Below are 21,672 nucleotides of genomic sequence, written 5' to 3'. Positions count from 1 at the left end.
TCACTGATGATGTCATCTTGGTTTCAAAGTGATATACCAGTCCCAAAAAGCTCAGCTCCCATGTCAGGATCCCTCCAGGTTTTGTTGCTTCCTGACCTTGGCAGGATTATGCATTTTAAAAGCTTACTTTTTTGTCCATGAAGTCCTTTCAATCGTTTTAAATGATTTTTGAGCAAACCCCCGTGATGGCAGATTGGTGAAATTCAATAACACTTGGCACATTAATAAACTAAAATTTACTAAGAAATATGTCCTTAATTTAACCCTAAGCCATTAGTTGGATTTTGTTTAAAATCTAGGCTATTTCAATCTTTTATATAATTGCTTAGTTTTCCATTTACAAAACACTTCCATATAGGTTTTTACTTTTTAATTAAATTTATTTTACACTACAATTAAACAAAACTTTTGGATAAAAGCGTTAATAGTTAAGATTCATTTCTTATATTCACTGATCTTGCTTGGTACTGGGTTGATTTCTGCTTCCAAAGCTCACAGCCATCTGAAAAAGAGAAAACAACCTATTGTAGCTCCTATTTGGAGCCTTTATATGGTTTTAATTAATTTACATTTGTTTTATCTCTCTTACGAGACACGCTGCATGTACCATGGGAATCTTCCATAGTGCATCTCTCACCCTTTATTTGCCATAAGATCTTGTTAGCCATATTAATTTTCAAATCAAGTGTAACTGTTTGTTTTGTGAATAAAAAGTTTCCATGTACCCCTATGAAAACGATTGTCTGATTACTAGAGCCATCTTAAGGCTCAGTGTTCAAAACATTGCTACTCCTTTAACAATGCCTCCCACACACACCTTTGCTGTTACTCCAGAGGTTTACTGTCTCTTTAATTTTTCATTTTCATCTTGCAGCTCTTTCAGCTGCTGATTCATTACAAGAGGATGCAGAGTCTCTCACTACTTTCTTGGTTCTGGCCATTCCTGCCACAGCCGCAATCATGTGCTCTAGCCCTTATTTAAAAAGATGCTGAACTTCATAAAAACACTGAGGTAACAAAGCCAAATGACACAAGCTACATGTGCTTGGCTTGAGTGGGGGGAGGGAAGAATTTAGCAAAGACTACCAGCAAGCCTTGGCAGCTGCTCAAAAAGTGCCTGTCAGTGTTTGCAACTTTGAATCAAAGATTGAAATGGATTTTTAGTAGAATCTTTTAAAAGCCAATTTATTTTTGACCTACAAAATAGGGTTTTATAAACCAGGAGTGTTTGTTTAGGTCCTTAAAACCTTATATAATTACACAAATATATTTGCGTTTCTTTTAAGTATTTTAATCAACACCACTTGTTTTGCTCTAATTATATTTTACAAACTGTACCCTGACTACATTCCCTACTTGTACATTTGGAGGCAGCCACGTTCAGATGGAAACCCCTTATTTCTTTTTAGTGATTTTGACTAAATTGTCCACAGTCCAATGATTCAAATCAGAGTGTCTCTTTGCCTTAGGCAGTCCTTCACAATTGATTATTTATAGACCATTCAATGGCCATTCTCCTTCGGAATGACTGTAAAGATTCCTGGGGACAAAAGCACAGTGGTGATAGTTGTCACCACCTGACCTCCCCTTGTGTAATTTGTTTGACTACCAGGGTTCCACGAGGCAAGACTGGACCAAGTTGTACTGCTGTAACCAGGTTTTGTTATCAAACCAAGCATTCTCTTTTCCCTTACCGAATGTTACGCCCAATACCTTTACTATACCAGCCTGCTTAATCCTTTAAGCATGCTAACATTTTTAACATCTGCATAAATATTCCCTTTAACTCCCCACTCTCTTTCCTTAAATCACTCACTTAGCTCCCAAAAAAGAAAAGGAGGACTTGTGGCACCTTAGAGACTAACAGATTTATTTGAGCATAAGCTTTCGTGAGCTACAGCTCGCTTCATCCGATGAAGTGAGCTGCAGCTCATGAAAGCTTATGGTCATATAAATTTGTTAGTCTCTAAGGTGCCACAAGTATTCCTCTTCTTTTTGCGGATACAGACTAACATGGCTGCTACTCTGAAACTTAGCTCCCAAAGTGACACATTTCTTAGCCAATTTCTCTTCATTAATCTGATCTGATCTTTGTGCTTGTTTGCATTCATTCTTTAGCTACAATTACTGGTCTCCCATTGGTCTTATTCTTTAAAGTTTCAGTGTCATTCATATACCTTTGTCGTGCTCTGCCAGGCATTCCTTTCTATAGGAATCCAAAGTAGCTCCCTCTATTCCCTGTATGTTACTTAATTTCTCTTTAGGAGAGACTTCTGTATAATAATTTAATAACATGGTTTTTTGTTTCTTTTTCTTGCATTTCTTGTCTAACACTATTTATTGGAGTTCCTTGTCTACCTGGTTCCAGTCCCCCCTGTAATTTCTTTGGGGGAGTCGATAGGGACCTCCTTTAGATCTAATCCACTCCTCCAGTGCCCCGGAAACCTGAAATTTACATCCTTCCAATGCCATTGCTAAACTTTTGGGTTGTGATCCTTGCAAGTGAAGCTACATATATAATAAACTATACATTACCTGCTCCAGACGAATTGAATCCGAGTCACTGAACCCCTATATTGGTGTTTTCCTGAGACCTCTTCCACTCAGTTCCCCAAGAACTCAGTTTGACTCCAGTCTCTTCACTCAGGTTCCTTTCTATGGCATACAGCAAAGTTATGTTGATGACAAGTGCAGGGGATGGGTATATTATAGGGCATACCACACATCCGAAGTTACACAGCAAAACTTTACCTTATACGTACACATTTTCACTAACACAAACTACATATGCATTCTTAGCCATACATTGCATCATATGCGGCATGATTGGCTTGATTACTTTTCAGGAACCAATCCCTGTACAGCATATTCTGTCCATGTGGTATTTATGTGGAGCCAGATCTTTACATCCCAGGTTTATCTTGTCCCTTGAGACTTGATACAGATTTGTACTTACAATTGATTTAGCTTCAGATGCCCACAAAGATGTAATTTTCTTGTTCAAAGTGTGTTCATGGTTCTAAAATACCATGTTTCACTGATGTTTAAAATAGAATCAAACAGAATCCAGAGACATAGGACCCAGTTCACTCAAAATGAAGTCCATAGGAGTCATTTCTGGGGGGAGAGGGGAAGGTAATTAAATGTGTGTTTCTACTCTGCAAAGTAACAGTAAAACTACTATTGTGGGTTTCCATGCTTATTGTCTCCCTGTGATTTCAGAATCTCATATTCTTGGTTCACAGTTCAGAAGATGATGCTGTTCATTTTTTAACGGCCAATTCTATAAATTTAGTTTGTGCTCTGAGTCAAGCTGGGTTCTTTCCAGCTCATGCACCGTCACTAGTATTAAAAGTTCTGCAAGCTAAATTAGGCCTTCTCTGGCAACTGAATAACACCTTTCTCCCCCAACCTTTAAATGTGTTTCCACAGGCATAACTGATTGGAATTTTGTAAACAATGTGTTGATGATGCATAAAAAGGAATAGAATCTGCAATTAATTCTATGTTAGCTGTGTTGACTCTGCTGTGCCAACAGGAGTAAAAAGCTTAGACAATGAATTCATCTTTTACAGATTGAAAAATGCAAAGTAATGGCATCCAAGAAAAAGCCACTTTGGCTTGAATTTAAATGTGCAGACCCCACAGCCCTATCAAATGAAACCATAGGCATTATCTTCAAACATGGAGATGACCTTCGCCAGGATATGCTTATTTTACAGGTATGATTGCTAAACTGCTGTGTGATATGTATAAGAGCCATGTGAATAAAGTATTGTTGGAAAACCTTTTCCTGTCAAATATGTATGTAAACTGTATTTATGGTACACTTGAAACATGAACTTATTATTTATTAAATCATACTATGGTACTGCTTAGAGGCCCCAACCAGGACTAGGGCCTCATTTTTTTTATGTCATATTGGTACTTTATATCACCTTTGCACCTCGTTCCTCCTGTCCTATTCCTCCTGCATGCATTTGGCTAGCTGGTAGAATTGAGACTGAGTTTCTTTCATAAATTTCACACCTTAACTATCCTACAAAATTTAATCTGTCATTTTGGCCATTATGATCCATTTCCCACTAAAGGAAAAACATATTTTTTGTAAACTTACAAAGATAAAAGAGAGTGACAGATTGCATTTCTCCTATATGACTTTGCTGGTTGGTCTGATGATGGTGTTCCAATCGACCAGTTTACCAATATTAGCATTTTTTGAGGATATACTTAGAAGTTGATGTTTTGTAATGTGGTCAGTTCTTGTCTGTTAAAATATGGTATACAATAAATATGTATGTTTTATCAGGGAGAGGGCATGATGTGAGGACAGGACTGAGAGCCAAGAAGTATAACGTTCTAATTCCAGTTCTGCCACTGACTATCTCTGTGGCCTCAGATGGATCATTTATTCTTTCTGTCTCCGTTTCTCCATCTGTAAAATGAGATAATGCTACTGACTTGTCTCACAAGATTATGGACAGGGTTAATTAGTTGTTTTGTAAAGTGTTTTTGAAGATGGAGTGCTATAAAATTTATATTGTTTTTATGACTAGATTCTTCGAATTATGGAATCCATTTGGGAAGCAGAATCCTTGGACCTGTGTTTGTTGCCATATGGTTGCATTTCTACGGGAAATAAAATAGGTACAGTACACTTGATGAGATCAGTAGATTTCAGAATGTCATTGTGGTAACAAATAACAAAAATTGTACATAAAGTTTATATTGTATGTCTCTGTGTAAGTCATGGCTCTAGGGTGAGCCTTACTTTTGACCCCTTTCTCAGTCCCTCCCTAAGCATCGCTTTCAAGTTGATAGGCCCAGCACTTGCATTTCTCTGAATGGAATCACCACCCCTGTTTACCCAAACTGGGTTTGGCCCCTGCTATATGCTTCTCCCCGGGAGCTGTCATCAGTATGACAATGCAATGACACCAATCAGCTTCCTCAAAGCAAAGTGTTATTTATTTATCCGTAGGTACACAGCAATTAGAGAAAGATGAGTTAAAACAACATGAAGCCCATACACATATTGTCTTACCGAAAGCTTCACATTTTCTCCAAGATGTTGGTTGGCCTGACTTATCCCTGGTACCCCCACTCTTCTGGGAGCCAGGTTACAATTTGTTTTTCTGCAGACCCTGTTTTTCTCCATCTCTCCTGAGCTTCAGGGGGTGTCCCTTTTTAAAATCAAACTCGCTCCTTTGTTCTTTGTGTCCATGCCCTGTCCCCCATCCCCTCATTGCCAAGGGAGTATTGTGTCCAACTTTGACAGGGACAAAACTTCAAAGGCCTTGACACCAGTGTTATTTGTTAAACAATGATGATTGGGGCTGTCTAAGGCTTGATCTATACTGGTGACTTCTGCCGGTACAGCTATGTCACTCAGGAGCGTGAAGAAGTGTGACCCCTTACTGACATAGCTATGTCAACAAAAGCCCCTAGTATAGATGTAGCTATCCCAGCAAAACTGCACGTTTGCTGGGATAGTTTGTTTCACTTGTGAGGATAGTTTTTACTATTCCACCACAAAATGCAGTTTCGCTGGTGTAGCTACATCCACACGAAGAGTGCTTTGCCAGTATAGTTATATCAGTATAGAAATACCAGTAAAGTGATTCTAGTGTAAACATGGCTGTAGCTTAATCTTCACTTAAAAGTTTTGCCAACATAGCTATGTTGGTTAGGAGGGGGGGGGAAGTCACCTCTAACTGACACAGCTATGCTAGCAAAAATCCCAGTGTACACGAACGATTATACCAGCAAAAAGTTATATCTTTTGCGCTGGTGTAGCTTATTCCATCTGGGGAACAGGTTTAAGCTATGCTGGCAAAAGAAGTCTTTTGATGGTACAAGCTGCATCTCCACTACAGGGTTTGTCAGTATAGCTATACTGGCATTCCTTTTTAAGCATAGACAAGGACTAAAGTAATTAACTTTGGTTTCCTGGAGACACGCAGACCTTCCCAGGACTGAGTTAACTTTTTGCACCCACATAGCAGATGACAGCATGATAGTAATCAAATAGGCAGAGGTCTACATAATATTCACAAAAAATAATACAGGTATTTCACACATTCTTCACAATACACTTTTTTTTTTTAAACTTTCCTCTTCCCCCCCTGCAACAGAAACTGCTTTATAGGCAGAATAATATGAAAGCAGTACTGCTAAAATTAAGAATTCTCTAAAATATCTCTAAAGTAATTTTTCTAAAAGCTAAAAATATGTGGCATAGAGAATATGTGATGTTGCAGTGGAAAGATTTCATCAAGGTTGCTTTGCGGTCACCTGCATTACTCATTCATGACTTCATGATTTCTGAGAAATGCAGCAGTCCCAAATGCATGCTTATGAAAATGCAGGATGTTTCAATATAAAGGATATTTCTCTTTCTTGATACATATTATGTTTTTAAAATCAGAGATTACTATTCAAATTATATAAAATGAAAATCAAAGGAAATTAAACATGAATGATATGTGAAAATATTACTTGATACATGTATTTTACCATTAATTGTTAATGTTAAAATGTTTTCAAATTTTGCGGCCTCTCCGTTAGACCCTTTTTTAAGAAAACGTATTATTTTCCAGAAGCTGTAAGACTGAATTTTATTCCATATAAATTTATCTTAAAACTATCCAATAACGTAAAAATAGAATTGCAGGGGGGAAAAATCTGCCAGTTATTACAAGGTCCTTAAACTCAATTTATAGCTCACATTACTCTCTCTTCTTTTATGGGTTTTTAATAGGCTCCCAATTTTTTATTTCAAGAAAATATATTCTTTTGTACTTCATAGATTCCCCTTTCCATGTGATGGATCTAAGAATTGTGTACCCCTCCATACCACAAAAAAAGGACATTGTTGGTCAAAGGAAGGGACAGTCTCAGCTCATTACTGTATGTTTTCTCAGGTTAAACTAGTGTTCTTCAATATGTGACTCTTTGGTGCACCACTTTGAGGTCTCCTGGAGGTTACATTCTCTTGGACCAAAACCAGAGGGTCATGATAGGCAAGTGGTCTGCCAGAGCATTCACTTGCAGATTTCCCCAAATCTCATTTTTCTCCCCAATGTTATTCAACATATATATGAAGCTGCTGTTTGTGAGCCAACGCAGATTGAAGTTCCAGCAATATGGAGACTACTCAGTTCTAAATTCCCTTAACATCAAATATAGAAAAGAACCATCTTTCAGGTTTTTCAGTACCTGGATGGGAGAGCAGCCAGCTGAAGCCGGATGCAAGCAAAATCAAGATGATTTTGGTGGGAAGAGGGAAGCACTTGGAAGGACTCACTTCATGTGTAGTGCCTCAAGATCAAGTTTGCAGCCTTGCGGGCCTCTGCATTCCTCACTGCTAATGAATGCCCAAACAGTCCCTGCTCTAAAAAACACTCTCTCTGATGCATTGTTGGCCAGAATGCTGCATCTTATTGTGTCAGACTCAGATGTGAGCAGGGGGATGCACGTGCTTGTGACTACTGGATGTGATTATTGCTGATCATTATACCTGTGAATGAAGCTGCCAGCTCTGAAGAGGCTCCATCTGTTACAGAGTGTAGAAAGGTTTCAGAGTAGCAGCCGTGTTAGTCTGTATCCGCAAAAAGAAAAGGAGTACTTGTGGCACCTTAGAGACTAACAAATTTATTTGAGCATAAGCTTTCGTGACCTACAGTTCACTTCATCGGATGCATAGAATGGAACATATAGTAAGAAGAAATATATATACATACAGATAAGTTGGAAGTTGCCATACAAACTGTGAGAGGCTAATTAGGCAAGATGAGCTATTATCAGTAGGAAAAAAAAACTTTTGTAGTGATAATCAAGATTGCCCATTTGGACAGTTGACAAGAAGGTGTGAGGATACTTAACTTTAGGGAAATAGATTCAATATGTGTAATGACCCAGTCACTCCCAGTCTCTATTCAAACCCAAGTTAATGGTATCTAGTTTGCACATTAATTCAAGCTCAGCAGTTTCTCGTTGGAGTCTGTTTTTGAAGCTTTTCTGTTGCAAAATTGCCACCCTTAAATCTTTTACTGAGTGGCCAGAGAGGTTGAAGGACGCACCACACGATCCATTGTCTACAGCCTAGCTCTAAGATAGAACCGCATTTGCTCCAGTCCCTCAGACAGAGACAAACATCTACAAGATCTCTGCCAAGCATTCTTAAAACTACAATACCCACCTGCTGAAGTGAAAAAACAGATTGACAGAGCCAGAAGAGTACCGAGAAGTCACCTACTACAGGACGGGCCCAACAAAGAAAATAACAGAACACCGCTAACTGTCACCTTCAGCCCCCAACTAAAACCTCTCCAGTGCATCATCAAAGATTTACAACCTATCCTGAAAAATGATCCCTCACTCTCACAGATCTTGGGAGACAGACCAGTCCTCGCTTATAGACAGCCCCCCAACCTGTAGCAAATACTCTCCAGCAACCACACACCGCACAACAAAAACACTAACCCAGGAACCTATCCTTGCAACAAAGCCCGATGCCAACCCTGTCCACATATTTATTCAAGTAATACCATCATAGGACCTAATCACATTAGCCACGCCATCAGGGGCTCGTTCACCTGCACATCTCCCAATGTAATATATGTCATCATGTGCCAGCAATGCCCCTCTGCCATGTATATTGGCCAAACTGGACAGTCTCTACGCAAAAGAATAAATGGACACAAATCTGACATCAGGAATCATAACATTCAAAAACCGGTAGGAGAACACTTCAACCTCTCTGGCCACTCAGTAAAAGATTTAAGGGTGGCAATTTTGCAACAGAAAAGCTTCAAAAACAGACTCCAACGAGAAACTGCTGCGCTTGAATTAATGTGCAAACTAGATACCATTAACTTGGGTTTGAATAGAGACTGGGAGTGGCTGGGTCATTGCACATATTGAATCTATTTCCCTAAAATTAAGTATCCTCACACCTTCTTGTCAACTGTCCAAATGCGCCATCTTGATTATCACTACAAAAGTTTTTTTTCTCCTGCTGATAATAGCTGATCTTGCCTAATTAACCTCTCACAGTTTGTATGGCAACTTCCAACTTATCTGTATGTAAATATATATATATTTCTTCTTACTATGTGTTCCATTTTATGCATCCGATGAAGTGGGCTGTAGCCCACGAAAGCTTATGCTCCACTAAATTTGTTAGTCTACAGAGTGTAGAAAGTACCTGTTTAGCAACACAGGTTACCAGAAGCAAATCAACCCGGTGCTTTCCTCTCTGCACTGCCTCCCTATGAAACAGAGTCAAATTCAAGTGCGTTGTCCCAGTAAACAACACCCTCAATAGGATTGGCCCTAGCAACCTAAGAGATCACCTCTCCCTCTGACTGACCTCCTAGGATAGCTGTGTTCCACTGGAACCACAAAAGAGTTGACCAACAGAGGGAGGCTTTTGTGCACAGGAGAGATATCCGTCCTAATAGCTGGACCAAGTGACTGGAATTCACTTCCATGTGAGATAAGAGTGGCTGTGAACATCACCATGTGCAAAGCAAAATGTAAAATTCATTATACTTTAACTTCACTGTCTCATAATAATTGGTACTTTAAAAAAAACTACACACATGCTCAGAATTAAATAGTTATTTCCTCCCAGTAGGAGGATTTGGCAGAGAGTATGGGGAGAGGAAGAGATTACTATGTTGTCTTTCTCTTATTTGTGAGGCCCTCAGAGACTATGGTAACAAGTTCAGGCTAAGAACCGAGACAGATAGAAATGTGTACTCAGGCAGAGCATGCAGGATGCTGAGCACAGGAGTGTTCCCCATGCTACCAGAAACTTGAGGCAGTGCAGGGAGCACAGCACAAAAGAACTGGAGTCATCAGGAATCTCTCCCAGGGATCGGAAAGGGAAAGAGAAAAGAAAAATATCCTGATATTCCTTCCTAGTACCTATGTGTAAGAGCAGGGGAGAGGGGAGATAGTGTGTGAAATAGTAGCACAGAACCACAAAGCCATGGATGGTACCTTGATGTTACATTTGCAATATTTGTACTGTAGTGTTGCTTTGAGACAAAATGACTGAGTTGTGACAATGCAACCTCCTAATGTAAATATCTCAACAGAATATAAGACCTTCAATCTGTGACTTTGTGGTTCTATGAAATAATATGCAGACAGCATTGGTTTTATATATATAATAACTAAAGTGTTTTAGAAAATAAAATTTTTATTTCCTCCTTGTCTTTTGTAGGAATGATTGAAATTGTGAAAGATGCTACAACAATTGCCAAAATTCAGCAAAGTACAGTTGGCAACACAGGTGCATTTAAGGATGAAATACTAAATCAGTGGCTGAAAGACAGATGTGTGATTGAAGAAAAGGTAAATTCTTACACTTTGAATTGGATTATCAAAAGTCCCATTGAAAGTCCCAAAAGTGTTCTGTAACACACACACTGCATCCTCTTTGTAAATTATTCTGTTTTGTTGTTGTTTTAAATTGGTTCACAGGTTTCATTAACGTAGTTTGTTTTTCCTTTAAAAATAAATGTTACTGCGTGTTGTAGCAGAACAAGTACTAGGGTGCGTATGATGGGGTGTCATGTAACAGGGCAAAACGAAAGCTAACAGTCATAGTCCTGAGTAACAAGGTGCTTTTTTATCCCTTTTGTGGATGGTATTTGGAAGTGATGCATGGCGAGCTGATTAAAGCAAGCACTGTTAGGAAGATGGTAAAAGCCAGCATGGTTAGGGTTAAGCATGGGACTGGGAGCTGACACTGGCTTTCACACCGATTTGCTGTGTGGCTTTGGGCAAATTATTAATCTTCTGCATGTGTTTTTCCTCTGTAAAATTGGGACAACAATATAAATGTAGCTCACAGGTGTGTTGTGGTAATTAATAAGGGCCTGATCCTGCAAGGTGCTGAGTGCAGTGTAGGATCCTGCTCTTAATGTCTATACAGAGATTTGAAGGTGAAGTGTTCTATATAAGCCAGTGATTCTCAGCCTGCGGGCCACATGCAGCCCAATTAGCACACAGCTGCAGCCCAGCTGTATGCTGAAGGTCCCCTGGCCGTGTGGTGGGGTCTGGGTTTCTGGCTGCCCAGCCCAGCGAGAATCTGGGGTCTGGGGCTGCCAGCCAGCCCCACAGGGTACGGGCTCTGGGGCTGCTGCCCAGTCCCACCTAGCAGGAGTCTGGGGTACGGGGATGCCACCTGGCCCCACAGGCTCCAAGGTCAGGGTCGCCGGCCCCGCACAGTGGGGATCCAGGGTCAGAGCTGCTGCCCAACCCTACACAACAGAGGTCTGGTCCAGGTTGCCGCCAGGCCCCACACAACAGGGGTCTGGGGTCCAGGGTCAGGGCTGCTACCCAGCCCCGCATGGCGGGGTCCAGAGTTCCCGCCCCCCGGCTTCCCACCCAGGACTCTGCTCCTGGCCCCATCTGTGGAGGAGAATCTGGGTGGGAGGCGCTGGGCATAAGGGTCTGTGGGGAGGTTTGCGGGGTCCACTGTGGTTCTCAATCTGCGGTCCAGGTACCACATTGTGGGCCGCATATGTGGTCTACAATGATAAATTGTTTGAGAAACACTGATATAAGCAATAGAATATTCTTACTTTTATTCTTGCTATTAATTAGTTTCAGGCAGCAGTGGAAAGATTTGTTTATTCTTGTTCTGGTTACTGTGTGGCAACCTTTGTACTTGGAATAGGAGACAGACACAATGACAACATTATGATTACAGAATCAGGTGAGGTTTTTTATGAATGACATACTTAAAATAGGGACTGGGTATGTTTTATTAGCTGTGTGTTTTAACAGATATTTAATTGATATTTACATCTTACTCATTATTCATCATATCTGTGAACCTTTTATTTATTAACATTAGTATTTAAACTGACTCACCGATATGTAAGACTGCACTGACTAGAAGTTAGGGTGGAAATGTTTAATCATGTAACATAAATAGGTTTGGTAACATTTTTATTGAAGTGCATGGATTCTGTGCTACTGGTGTAGCTTTATGGACATTTATTTCAGCTGTTTTTCCTGTGTATTTTTTTTAATGTGTGTAAAACCCAAATTCCAAAAAAGTAAAACAAAATCAACAACTTTAGCACCCTAATTCTACCATCAGAAACATGGATGCAACTCTGGTTGAGTTTAATGGGCAGAATTGGGCTGTTAGTGAAATGGCTTGGTTTCCAATGAACTCATATATACCTTTATGAAAAGATCCTGCAGAATTAATGAATACAGAATATAGTGTATCTTTGTTACAGATATCTATATTGTGGTTAAAAAATAACTACAGAAAGGGTTGTATTATGTATTAAATCCTAAAGGAGTAATTTCTGTGGAACCACGTTGGTTTCATCTCTATTGTATTTTATGGGGGCTTTTCCACAAGGGTATATGGTGATATGGATTTAAGGCACAAGTTTTCATGGTACAACTTATTTTATCATGTGACTTGTGATGTATATGTTATAAGGTCCCAATAGTAACAATGCCACTAACAGAAATGGATAAAGATATAGCAGTTCTGCCTGCTTATTAAGGGATGCAAAAAATAAATCTGAACAATAAATATTTTGCTCAGAGGATATGATGATGTATAAAAAGGAGAACAGATAGTCTGTTCTAGTAAACCAGAGTTATATTTAGTAAACTAATATAAGATAAACCATTAAAAGGTTGCTATCCATAGTATTATGGATGCCAGTGGAAATATTTGTCTGCTACTTATTTATCAGCCTAATCTTGAATTCACTTTCTTATAAAGGTAATCTCTTTCATATTGACTTTGGCCATATTCTTGGGAATTACAAAAGCTTCCTTGGAATTAATAAGGAAAGAGTCCCTTTTGTGTTGACACCAGATTTTCTTTTTGTCATGGGAACTTCTGGAAAGAAGACAAGTCTGCATTTCAATAAATTTCAGGTAAGGAGTCAATCTTCTGATATAAATAAGTTAAACAGTGTTTTATTTTTTGAGACTAACATTTGGTGCCTTAGTCTTCAAAATTTAAGACTTCCCTGTTAATAAAATGTACTGAACCAAAATCAAATTCTGGGCTATTTTAGGCCCAACTAAGTTCTCAAATTACCTATATGATTATGGGAACTAGAATTCAAAAGGCACATACAGAGCTGCGTGGGACAGCATTACCCTGCAATGGAAATGAATGGGAAGACCTGTTACTTATTTCATGTTTTGAATGGGATCACCCAATATGACATACCAGGATACAGTCCAGACTAATGAGTAGCTGTGTCACCCCTGCCCTGCAACCTTGGGGTGCTTTACAATGCCTTGCTGAAGTAGCTCCCACTTGGGCCACTCACAAACAGCCTTCTTGCATGCAAACCACACCCTGAGTGTCTGTCTGTAACTGCAGCCTGCCAACCATTCTGGGTTACACTATGGCTCTCCCCGCCTTGGTTATACTGCTAGGTGACCACACCACATCCCCTTTCCCACCAGAAATGTATGCCCTGTATTGCTCAGCCTTTTCCTGGAGAGTACAAAGTATTTTAACTCTGTTACTCTTTAAAGGGAATGATATGCCATCTTATTATCTCAGATAATTATTCAGGCACTTAAATTTAAACACATTGGATTAGATGATACAATAAAACATGTTTATTAACTACAAAGAGGAAGATTTTAAGTGGGTACAAGTAATGAGACATAAAAGTCAGAAAAATAACTATTTCTGTTTGGGCAGGGCTGTGGGGTTTGGAACATGTGTTAAGAACATCATACAGGGAAATCTTATAACTTTACATATAATGTTGCCACACATATTTTATCAGGACGATACTGACCAACAAATTACAAGATTTCAAATGACACCTTACGAGACATGCCTTGGACAAAATTATTACAACAGTGTTTAGGATGTGAATACAGGGGTGTATTCTGTTAGACCCAGTTAATAGAATCATTTTCACTAGACCATTTATATTTATTATTAAGTTTTGATATATATAAAATTAGAGAAGACTAATGGAATTTGCTAGAGTCAGCCATAGTGTGAGCAGGTGCTGTGCATACTTCTAACTGCTATGCCAGGGAAGGTCATTCCTGATCTGCATGCCTATTTCAGTCCTGGAATTCTGTTTCTGAATAGAAATTTCCAGTTGTCCTGAACTGTGGCAGGTTTTGTAGTGTTTTTTTTCATACGTCCTAAGTGTAGGATAGTGTTTCCTTCCCTGGAGTGCTATCACTTTAACAACGAGGCCTTCTAAAATGGCTAAGCACATGACTTTGTAGTGTTATATAGGACCTGCAGAAGAAACCAATTTAGTAGGCTTAAGAAAGATAACAAGATAATGGCTTCCAGTGCTGCTGCTCTGAGATGTTTAAAGTGGGCATTTTTTCGGGTAAAATCTTCTATATTTGAACCTATATGTGTTGTTCCATCTTTAAATAAGCTTTTCTGAAATGAAATTTCCATTTCTAAACACAAGGCAGCTGCCATTTTCCAACCTGTGCCTCTAAAAGTAAGTGAGTACCCGCTGCTGGTTTTGAGCCTTAATTTTGAATCAAAAGCAATTCTCACATCATCTTAGTGTGAAAGGATTTCATTGCTGTCGCAGTGCAAAATTCCAAGTGACCTGCAGATCCACCATATTTGTAAGGTGATAGAACATTTAAAAGTCAAACTATTGCAAAGTCTTTTATAAAGCTAGGCTGTTGGAAGGTAGGAGAGTTGAACCCCCCTTCAAAGGAGGATTTGAACCGAACATAGCTGTGAACCAGAGCAGAAGTACTGTTGCAGACGCTGTGTAAGCCATGCATGAATGTGGGGTTCAAATGCGAGTGTGAATTGGTAGGTGGTGATCAGTCTGGAAGCAGTGAGTAGATAGACAGCAAGAAAATATACCCAAAGGGAACTGTGGGAAGACATGGTAGCTACACTGTACTGCCATTCCCCAGTGTTGATGCACTGAACCAGTGTAAACTGGGACATGGGACAGTATGACTTTCCCCAGGGTCTGGGAAGCTACACTACTGCAAAAATCTCTAATGTAGACAAAGCTGAATTCTGGTGTGGGCCTTAAATCACAATCTTTCCCCCAAAATCTAAATTGCAGTCCTCTAAATTATATGGACATTGTTGCATGTAAGATGGGCAGTCTAATTTCCACTTTTGCCAATAACCAGATAAAAAGTAGTTAAACGGTTCATATTTCACATTGGTAGATGTGCTACCAATCTACCAATGTGATATATGCCATCATGTGCCAGCAATGCCCCTCTGCCATGTACACTGGCCAAACCAGACAGTCTCTACGCAAAAGAATAAATGGACACAAATCTGACATCAAGAATTATAACATTCAAAAACCAGTAGGAGAACACTTCAGTCTCCCTGGACACTCAATAACAGACTTAAAAGTGACAATTCTTCAACAAAAAACCTTCAAAAACAGACTCCAACGAAAAACTACAGAACTGGAATTAATTTGCAAACTGGAAACCATCAAATTAGGCCTGAATAAAGACTGGGAGTGGATGGGTCACTACAAAACCTAATTTCCCCCTCCTGATACACCTTTTTGTCAACTGTTTGAAATGGGCCACCTTGATTACGTTTAAGTCATTAGCGCTACAAAAGTGATTTTTTCCTCCCTTCTTGTCAACTGTTGAGAACAGCCCACTTCCACCTTAATTGAACTGGCTTGTTAGCACTTACCCCCCACTTGGTAAGGCAACTCCAATCTTTTCATATGATGTGTATTTATACCTCTCTACTGTATTTTCCACTTCATGCAGCTGATGAAGTGGGTTTTAATCCACGAAAGTTTATGCCCAAATAAATTTGTTAGTCTCTAAGGTATAACCTGTTGTTATTACAAAGTGAGTTGGTTTGGATTCTCCTATGATAAATGGAAATGCTACTGATTTTAGAGAAAGAGGGTAAATTAATGAGGTTTCTTTCATTGTTACAGGCAATTATTACACATTAGGAAAATTAAACTTAAATCCTCTTTTTCACTAAAAAGCTTATGTTTGATTAATTTATGTAATGCTGTTACAAAAAGCCCTTTAGTTTTTTCAACAAAGCATGGACGCATGCCTCAATAGCTACCAATGCATCCAGAGCAATGTATGGGGAAGTTAGCTTAATGTTTCTGTTAAAATGAATAGTAGGGAAATTAAGTGTTAGCAATTTAACATGGTTGATTAGTATTGTGTAATTGAAATTTAAGCAAGTTCCTAAATGAGCTTCCTAAAACCTTCTGTTTCAGTCTGCTCAGTCAGTTAACAAAACTCTCTTCCCTTGTGTAGGACATTTGTGTGAAGGCTTATCTCGCTCTTCGACATCACACAAACCTGCTGATCATTCTGTTTTCCATGATGTTAATGACTGGAATGCCCCAGTTAACCAGCAAAGAAGATATTGAATATATCCGGGATGCTCTAACTGTAGGTAAAAACGAGGAAGATGCTAAAAAGCATTTCCTGGATCAGATTGAGGTTTGCAGAGATAAAGGCTGGACTGTGCAGTTTAACTGGTTTCTACATCTTGTGCTTGGAATCAAACAAGGAGTAGAAAAGCATTCTGCCTAATGTTTCTGTAAAATAACTATGGATATAACTAGAACATTAACAAGTTTGGGTGTTTTATTTACAGCTTACTAGTAATTGAACCGTCAAAGTTGCCTTTTAATTTGCTAACAGTTTAAATAGGACTTCTAAAAATGGCAAACCGCTTTGCCCTGAACTTCAAGAACGTCAGTCTGTTTCTTACAGAAAAAGATTTTCTGGAGTTGCTGACATTGCAAATACTGTTTTTTATTTGTTAGTAGCTTTGCTGATGTGGCCTACAATTTTCCCATTTGTCTTCACTGTCGCTTCAGAAAAAGACAAAGCAGGGAGTGGAGCATGATGATAGCCTGGGAACTGAAACATGGGTGCCCTGTGACTTTCCCCTAAATTATGCATGTTTGTCAGGCCCTTCAAGAGAAGGAGGATTTTTATTTATTCATTTTAAATAATCTGATTGTAAGTTCCCCTACAGGACGTATACTTCTTCAGGAGGGCTTTATTACCAAGTGTTCTTCACCCTCATTCTTCTCCTTCATCCTTTCCTTAACTCCTTGTTCCCCCTTGACCAGGCCTGAAAGAGAGTCTAAGTTTAAAAATTAGATCAACCTAGCTATGTTGCTCAGGGTTGTGAACAATTTCATGCTCACCACCAGTGTAACCACAGCTAGGTCGACGGAAGAATTTTTCCATTGGCCTATACACCACCTCTGAGAGATGGATTAACTACATTGGTGGAAAAAACAGTTGGTGGTTTTAAAAAAAAGAAAAAGGCTCAAGACTCATTTGTAAATGTTTATGGCTTGTCATGACCCGTAAATAGTCTGGGGGTAGAGGCCCTGGGATGGTTTCAGTCAGATCCTGTCTCTTGGGGGGTTGGGTCCTGCCTGGCACTCACCCCACAGTGGCGGCTCCTGCAGCTCCTGTGCTGTAGGGCTAGCTGTGCTTGGCTCTCGGCTCTGGGTGTTGCAACCTGCAAGGTTGCAGCACCGCTCAGGTGTGGCCCTGCCTGGATTAAATTTGTGTGAATGGAGTTGTGACTTGGCTCATGGGGTTGCAGTGTCACTCACTCAAATTTGGCTTACCTGGACTCCTGTCCTGTTGATAGCTGGGCCAAACCTGAGTGGTGCTGGGACCTCACAGGTTGCAGAGCTAGGAGGAGGGAGTGAGCCCAGCCAGCCCTGTGGGACTAGAGCCACAGGAGCTGCCACAAAACCTTTTGAAACATTCTGGTGACCCAGTTTTGTGTCCTAACCCAAAGGTTGAGAAACTGTGGTCTAGGGAGAACCTTACATTACCATTGGTGTAGCTTCCTGAACCACAAAACCAAAGGCCTAATTGGCCCTTCCACAGAAGTGCCCACAGACCATCTCCTTTACCTTAAAGTTCCTGGGTTTGCTCCGATAATTTTCTTTTAAGTTTAAGAGTTTCAATTGTCATTTTTAAGTTCCTTTTTTAAATGAACTTCCAATATATTATGTTGAATCTTGATGCTTATATAGTTTTCTTGTGAAATTACTGGAATTCTGTCTATACATTAAAAGCTTTATAAAAGTAACTTCCTTGTTCCTTAAAAGAATCTTCTCTAAGAACAATTGACATTTTGCCAAATGTTTAAGAAGCCCAAAGGTTATTTATTCTTCAGTGACATATTTTCAAGTTATACCAATCAGGAACGAAATGTAATCTTTGAAATTGTGTATATTTTGCTATTTATAGTGTTTGTTTTATTTTTAAAGTTCTTTTAAAATAATTGACTATTGAGAAGCTATTTATGAAAGGAATTAAATTGTTTATTTTTAATTTAAGTATAAACTAAATCTAAAGACAAGGAAATACTGGGGGCAAATATTAGGTGTATATTTTTAACTATTTCTCTAATAGCATATCTGAAAATAATTAATTGATCCTATTAATATAAGAAAAAGCAAAACACAATTTATAGTATGAATTCTGCTTCTGACTTAAATTATTAAAATACTCTCCCTGCTGATTAATTGATTTTACCAAAGAGAGAAGACAGCTTACAGTATGGCCTATTTGCACTTGTGCCTATGTAATTGCTTATTTCATTACATATTGACATGGGTTCTACGTTAAACTCAGATGATCAACTAGATTTGCTAATTTCTGTTGTTGTTTGTATCTATCATTTCACACTGTTGCTTAGATTTTAACAAGAACTACTGAGTGTGCTCTTAAAAGATTTGGAATAAATGTACTGTAGTTGGTATCTCAATTATGAGAGATATAGCGAATTTTTAGTTTTTAAATGGAGGTGCTTAATTGGTTGCTCTCCACAAAGGTATTTTTGATGTATATGGTAAATTCTGATGAGGAGGTCCAAAATGCTTACATGTTGTTATGAAATCATTTTCCATTCTGACACATAATGACGCTGTGCAAAATGGTTTTAAAAGCATGCTGAGGTGTAATGTATGATTAGTATTGTGTCTGTAACATGATATTCTTGGTTTTGTGCTCTATAGTCCTGAAATGAATTCTCTCTTATTTGATGATAAATCATGAAATAAAAGGATTTCTTTTTCAAAAATAAATAGTCTTCTGTTTCTCCAATAATTCAAAAAACATGTATGGAACTTCTTGAAGAAATGCTCTTCAAAGCCCAGCTTCGAGGACATTTTTATTCTTAAGTCTAAAACTCCACAAACAGCCCTCCCCACCCTCTTAATTCTAGGGACTTTGTCAATATGAAACAAAAGAGAAGACTCCAGTTTCATTATTATCCACCCTGAGGGCAAACCCCCATTTTCTAATGGGATTTTATAAACCTTGGTTCTGTTGTTTAAAGCAAACTTGATTTAAATTGTGCTATGATTTTAAATTAAATTGTCTGCTGTTAATATTAGAACACTTGAGTCAGCAATATCTGAAACAATGGTCGCAATTTTGCCAGGTAATGCCATTCATAAGCAAACTTGTTCATGTAAATAAAGATCTAACAGCAATCTAACCCTGGGAGAGAAGTTTACAATCTACTACTAAGTTTAAAGCATGTATCAGCTGTTTATTATGTGCTACAAGCTGACAAAAACCTTATCAATTAAAGCACTATATAGTATGAAAATAGGATTTGAGGCTAGAATTTAGTAAAAAGTTATCTGAAACCTTACAAAATCTGCTTAGGCTATCCAGAGATTGATAATACAGGAACACAGATCTTTGGTATACACAGACTTTTATGGGGGAGGTGGGAAGGCGGGGAGGGGAGCAGGGACCATTATAGCAGGAATTAAGGGAGAGACAAGAGAGAACATAGGGGAAAATCAAATCAGTATCTGAGATGTTTGTATACTGATGTGAGAAGTATGGGGAATAAGCAGGAAGAACTTGAAATGCTAGTTAACAAACACAACTATGACATAGTTGTCATCACAGAGACCTGGTGGGATAATACGCATGACTGGAATATTGGTATAGAAGGGTACAGCTTGCTCAGGAGGGACAGGCAAGGAAGAAAGGGAGAAGGTGTTGCTTAAAAATTAAAAATGTGTACACTTGTACTGAGGTTGAGATAGAAATAGGAGACAGACTTGTTGAAAGTCTCTGGGTAAGGATAAAAGGGGTTAAATACATGTCATGGTAGGGGTCTGCTACAGACCACTTCACCAGGAAGAAGAGGTAGATGCGGCTTTTTTTAAACAACTAACAAAATCATTCAAAGCATGGGACTTGGAGGTGATGGGGGACTTCAACTACCCAGACTCCTGCTGGAAAAATAATACAGCAGGGCACAGATTATCCAACAAGTTCTTGGAATGTATTGAAGACAATTTTTTATTTCAGAGGTGGAGAAAGCTACTAGGGGAGAGGCTGTTCTAGATTTGATTTTCACAAATAGGGAGGAACTGGATGAGAATTTGAAAGTGGAAGGCAGCTTAGGTGAAAGTGATCATGAAATACATTCTAATGCATTAGAAGCAAGAGGAAGACCAAGGACAGGATAGGCCCCTTACTCAATCACAGAGAAAAAACAAAAACAGAAAATGTGGAAATGTCAGAAGTGCTAAATGTTTTTGTTTGTGTTCACCAAAAAGGTTAATAGCGATTGGACATCTAACATAATGAATGCCAGTGAAAATGAGGTAGTATCAGAGGCTAAAGTAGGAGAAGAACAAGTTAAAAATTACTTACACAAGTTAGATGTCTTAAAGTCACCAGGGTCTGATGAAATACATCCTAGAATACTCAAGGAGCTGACTGAGGAGATACCTGAGCCATTAGCGATTATCTTCAAAAAGTCATGGAAGATGGGAGAGATTCCAGAGGACTGGAAAAGGGCAAATATAGTGCCAATCTATAAAAAGGGAAATAAGGACAACCCTGGGAATTACAGACCAGTCACCTTAACTTCAGTACCTGAAAACATAATGAAGCAAATAATTAAGCAATCAGTTTGCAGACACCTAGAACATCACGTCCCTGCAGCCCCTCACTTCCCGCAGCTCCCATTGGCTGGGAACAGCGAACCACGGCCACTGGGAGCTGCGGGGGGGGGCCGTGCCTCCGGATGGTCAATGTAAACAAAATGATTTGTGGCCTGCCTTCTGATTACCCTGATGGGCTGCATGCCAAAGGTTGCCAACCCCTGGTCGAGATAATACTTAGTCCTGTCTTGAGTGCAGGGGACTGGACTACATGACCTCTCGAGGTCCCTTCCAGTCCTATGATTTAATCAAAAATATGATATTGACTTTAATGGGACTATCTATATGAGTTACAGGTTGTTAGAGCTAGCCCATTATTTGTAATAAGCATAATATACAGTATCAATATACAATAAACATCTTATACAATGTAGTTAATATATTTCTGTATGGTATGAAGTTGCAGACAATTATTTTCCACATCCTTGAGGACACCATCCCTTCATCCAGACTTAATGGTTCATGGTGGCGGAGGGGAATACTCTTTGGGCTCACTGTGCAGTAATGTCAGGTTTCAGAGTACCAGCCGTGTTAGTCTATATCTGCAAAAAGAACAGGAGTACTTGTGGCACCTTAGAGTAACACATTTATTTGAGTATAAGCTTTTGTCCTCCCTCCTCTCATGAACTGAGAACCCTACCTCCAGAGCACTTGAAGTTTCTACCAGCCTGGGCAATGA

At 39.1% G+C, this 21,672-nt stretch overlaps 1 protein-coding gene across 2 annotated transcripts in view; it reads left to right on the top strand.

Moving 5' to 3' along the window:
* The window catches only part of PIK3CG (phosphatidylinositol-4,5-bisphosphate 3-kinase catalytic subunit gamma), a 53,985-nt gene extending 34,882 nt beyond the window's left edge, over nt 1-19,103 (top strand). For both annotated transcript variants that reach the window (XM_037889145.2, XM_037889144.2), the window contains exons 6-11: nt 3,576-3,722; nt 4,557-4,647; nt 10,235-10,365; nt 11,623-11,734; nt 12,773-12,930; nt 16,288-19,103. In XM_037889145.2, coding sequence (XP_037745073.1) covers nt 3,576-3,722; nt 4,557-4,647; nt 10,235-10,365; nt 11,623-11,734; nt 12,773-12,930; nt 16,288-16,569 — 921 coding nt within the window. In that variant the 3' untranslated portion in view covers nt 16,570-19,103. The remainder of the gene's footprint in view (nt 1-3,575; nt 3,723-4,556; nt 4,648-10,234; nt 10,366-11,622; nt 11,735-12,772; nt 12,931-16,287) is intronic.
* The last annotated feature ends 2,569 nt before the right edge of the window (nt 19,104-21,672 follow it).

Source organism: Chelonia mydas, chromosome 1 (assembly GCF_015237465.2).
Source record: "Chelonia mydas isolate rCheMyd1 chromosome 1, rCheMyd1.pri.v2, whole genome shotgun sequence".
Classification (NCBI taxonomy): Eukaryota; Metazoa; Chordata; order Testudines; family Cheloniidae; genus Chelonia; species Chelonia mydas.
Note: the sequence above shows the minus strand (reverse complement) of the source record. Positions and strands in the feature narration are given on the sequence as shown.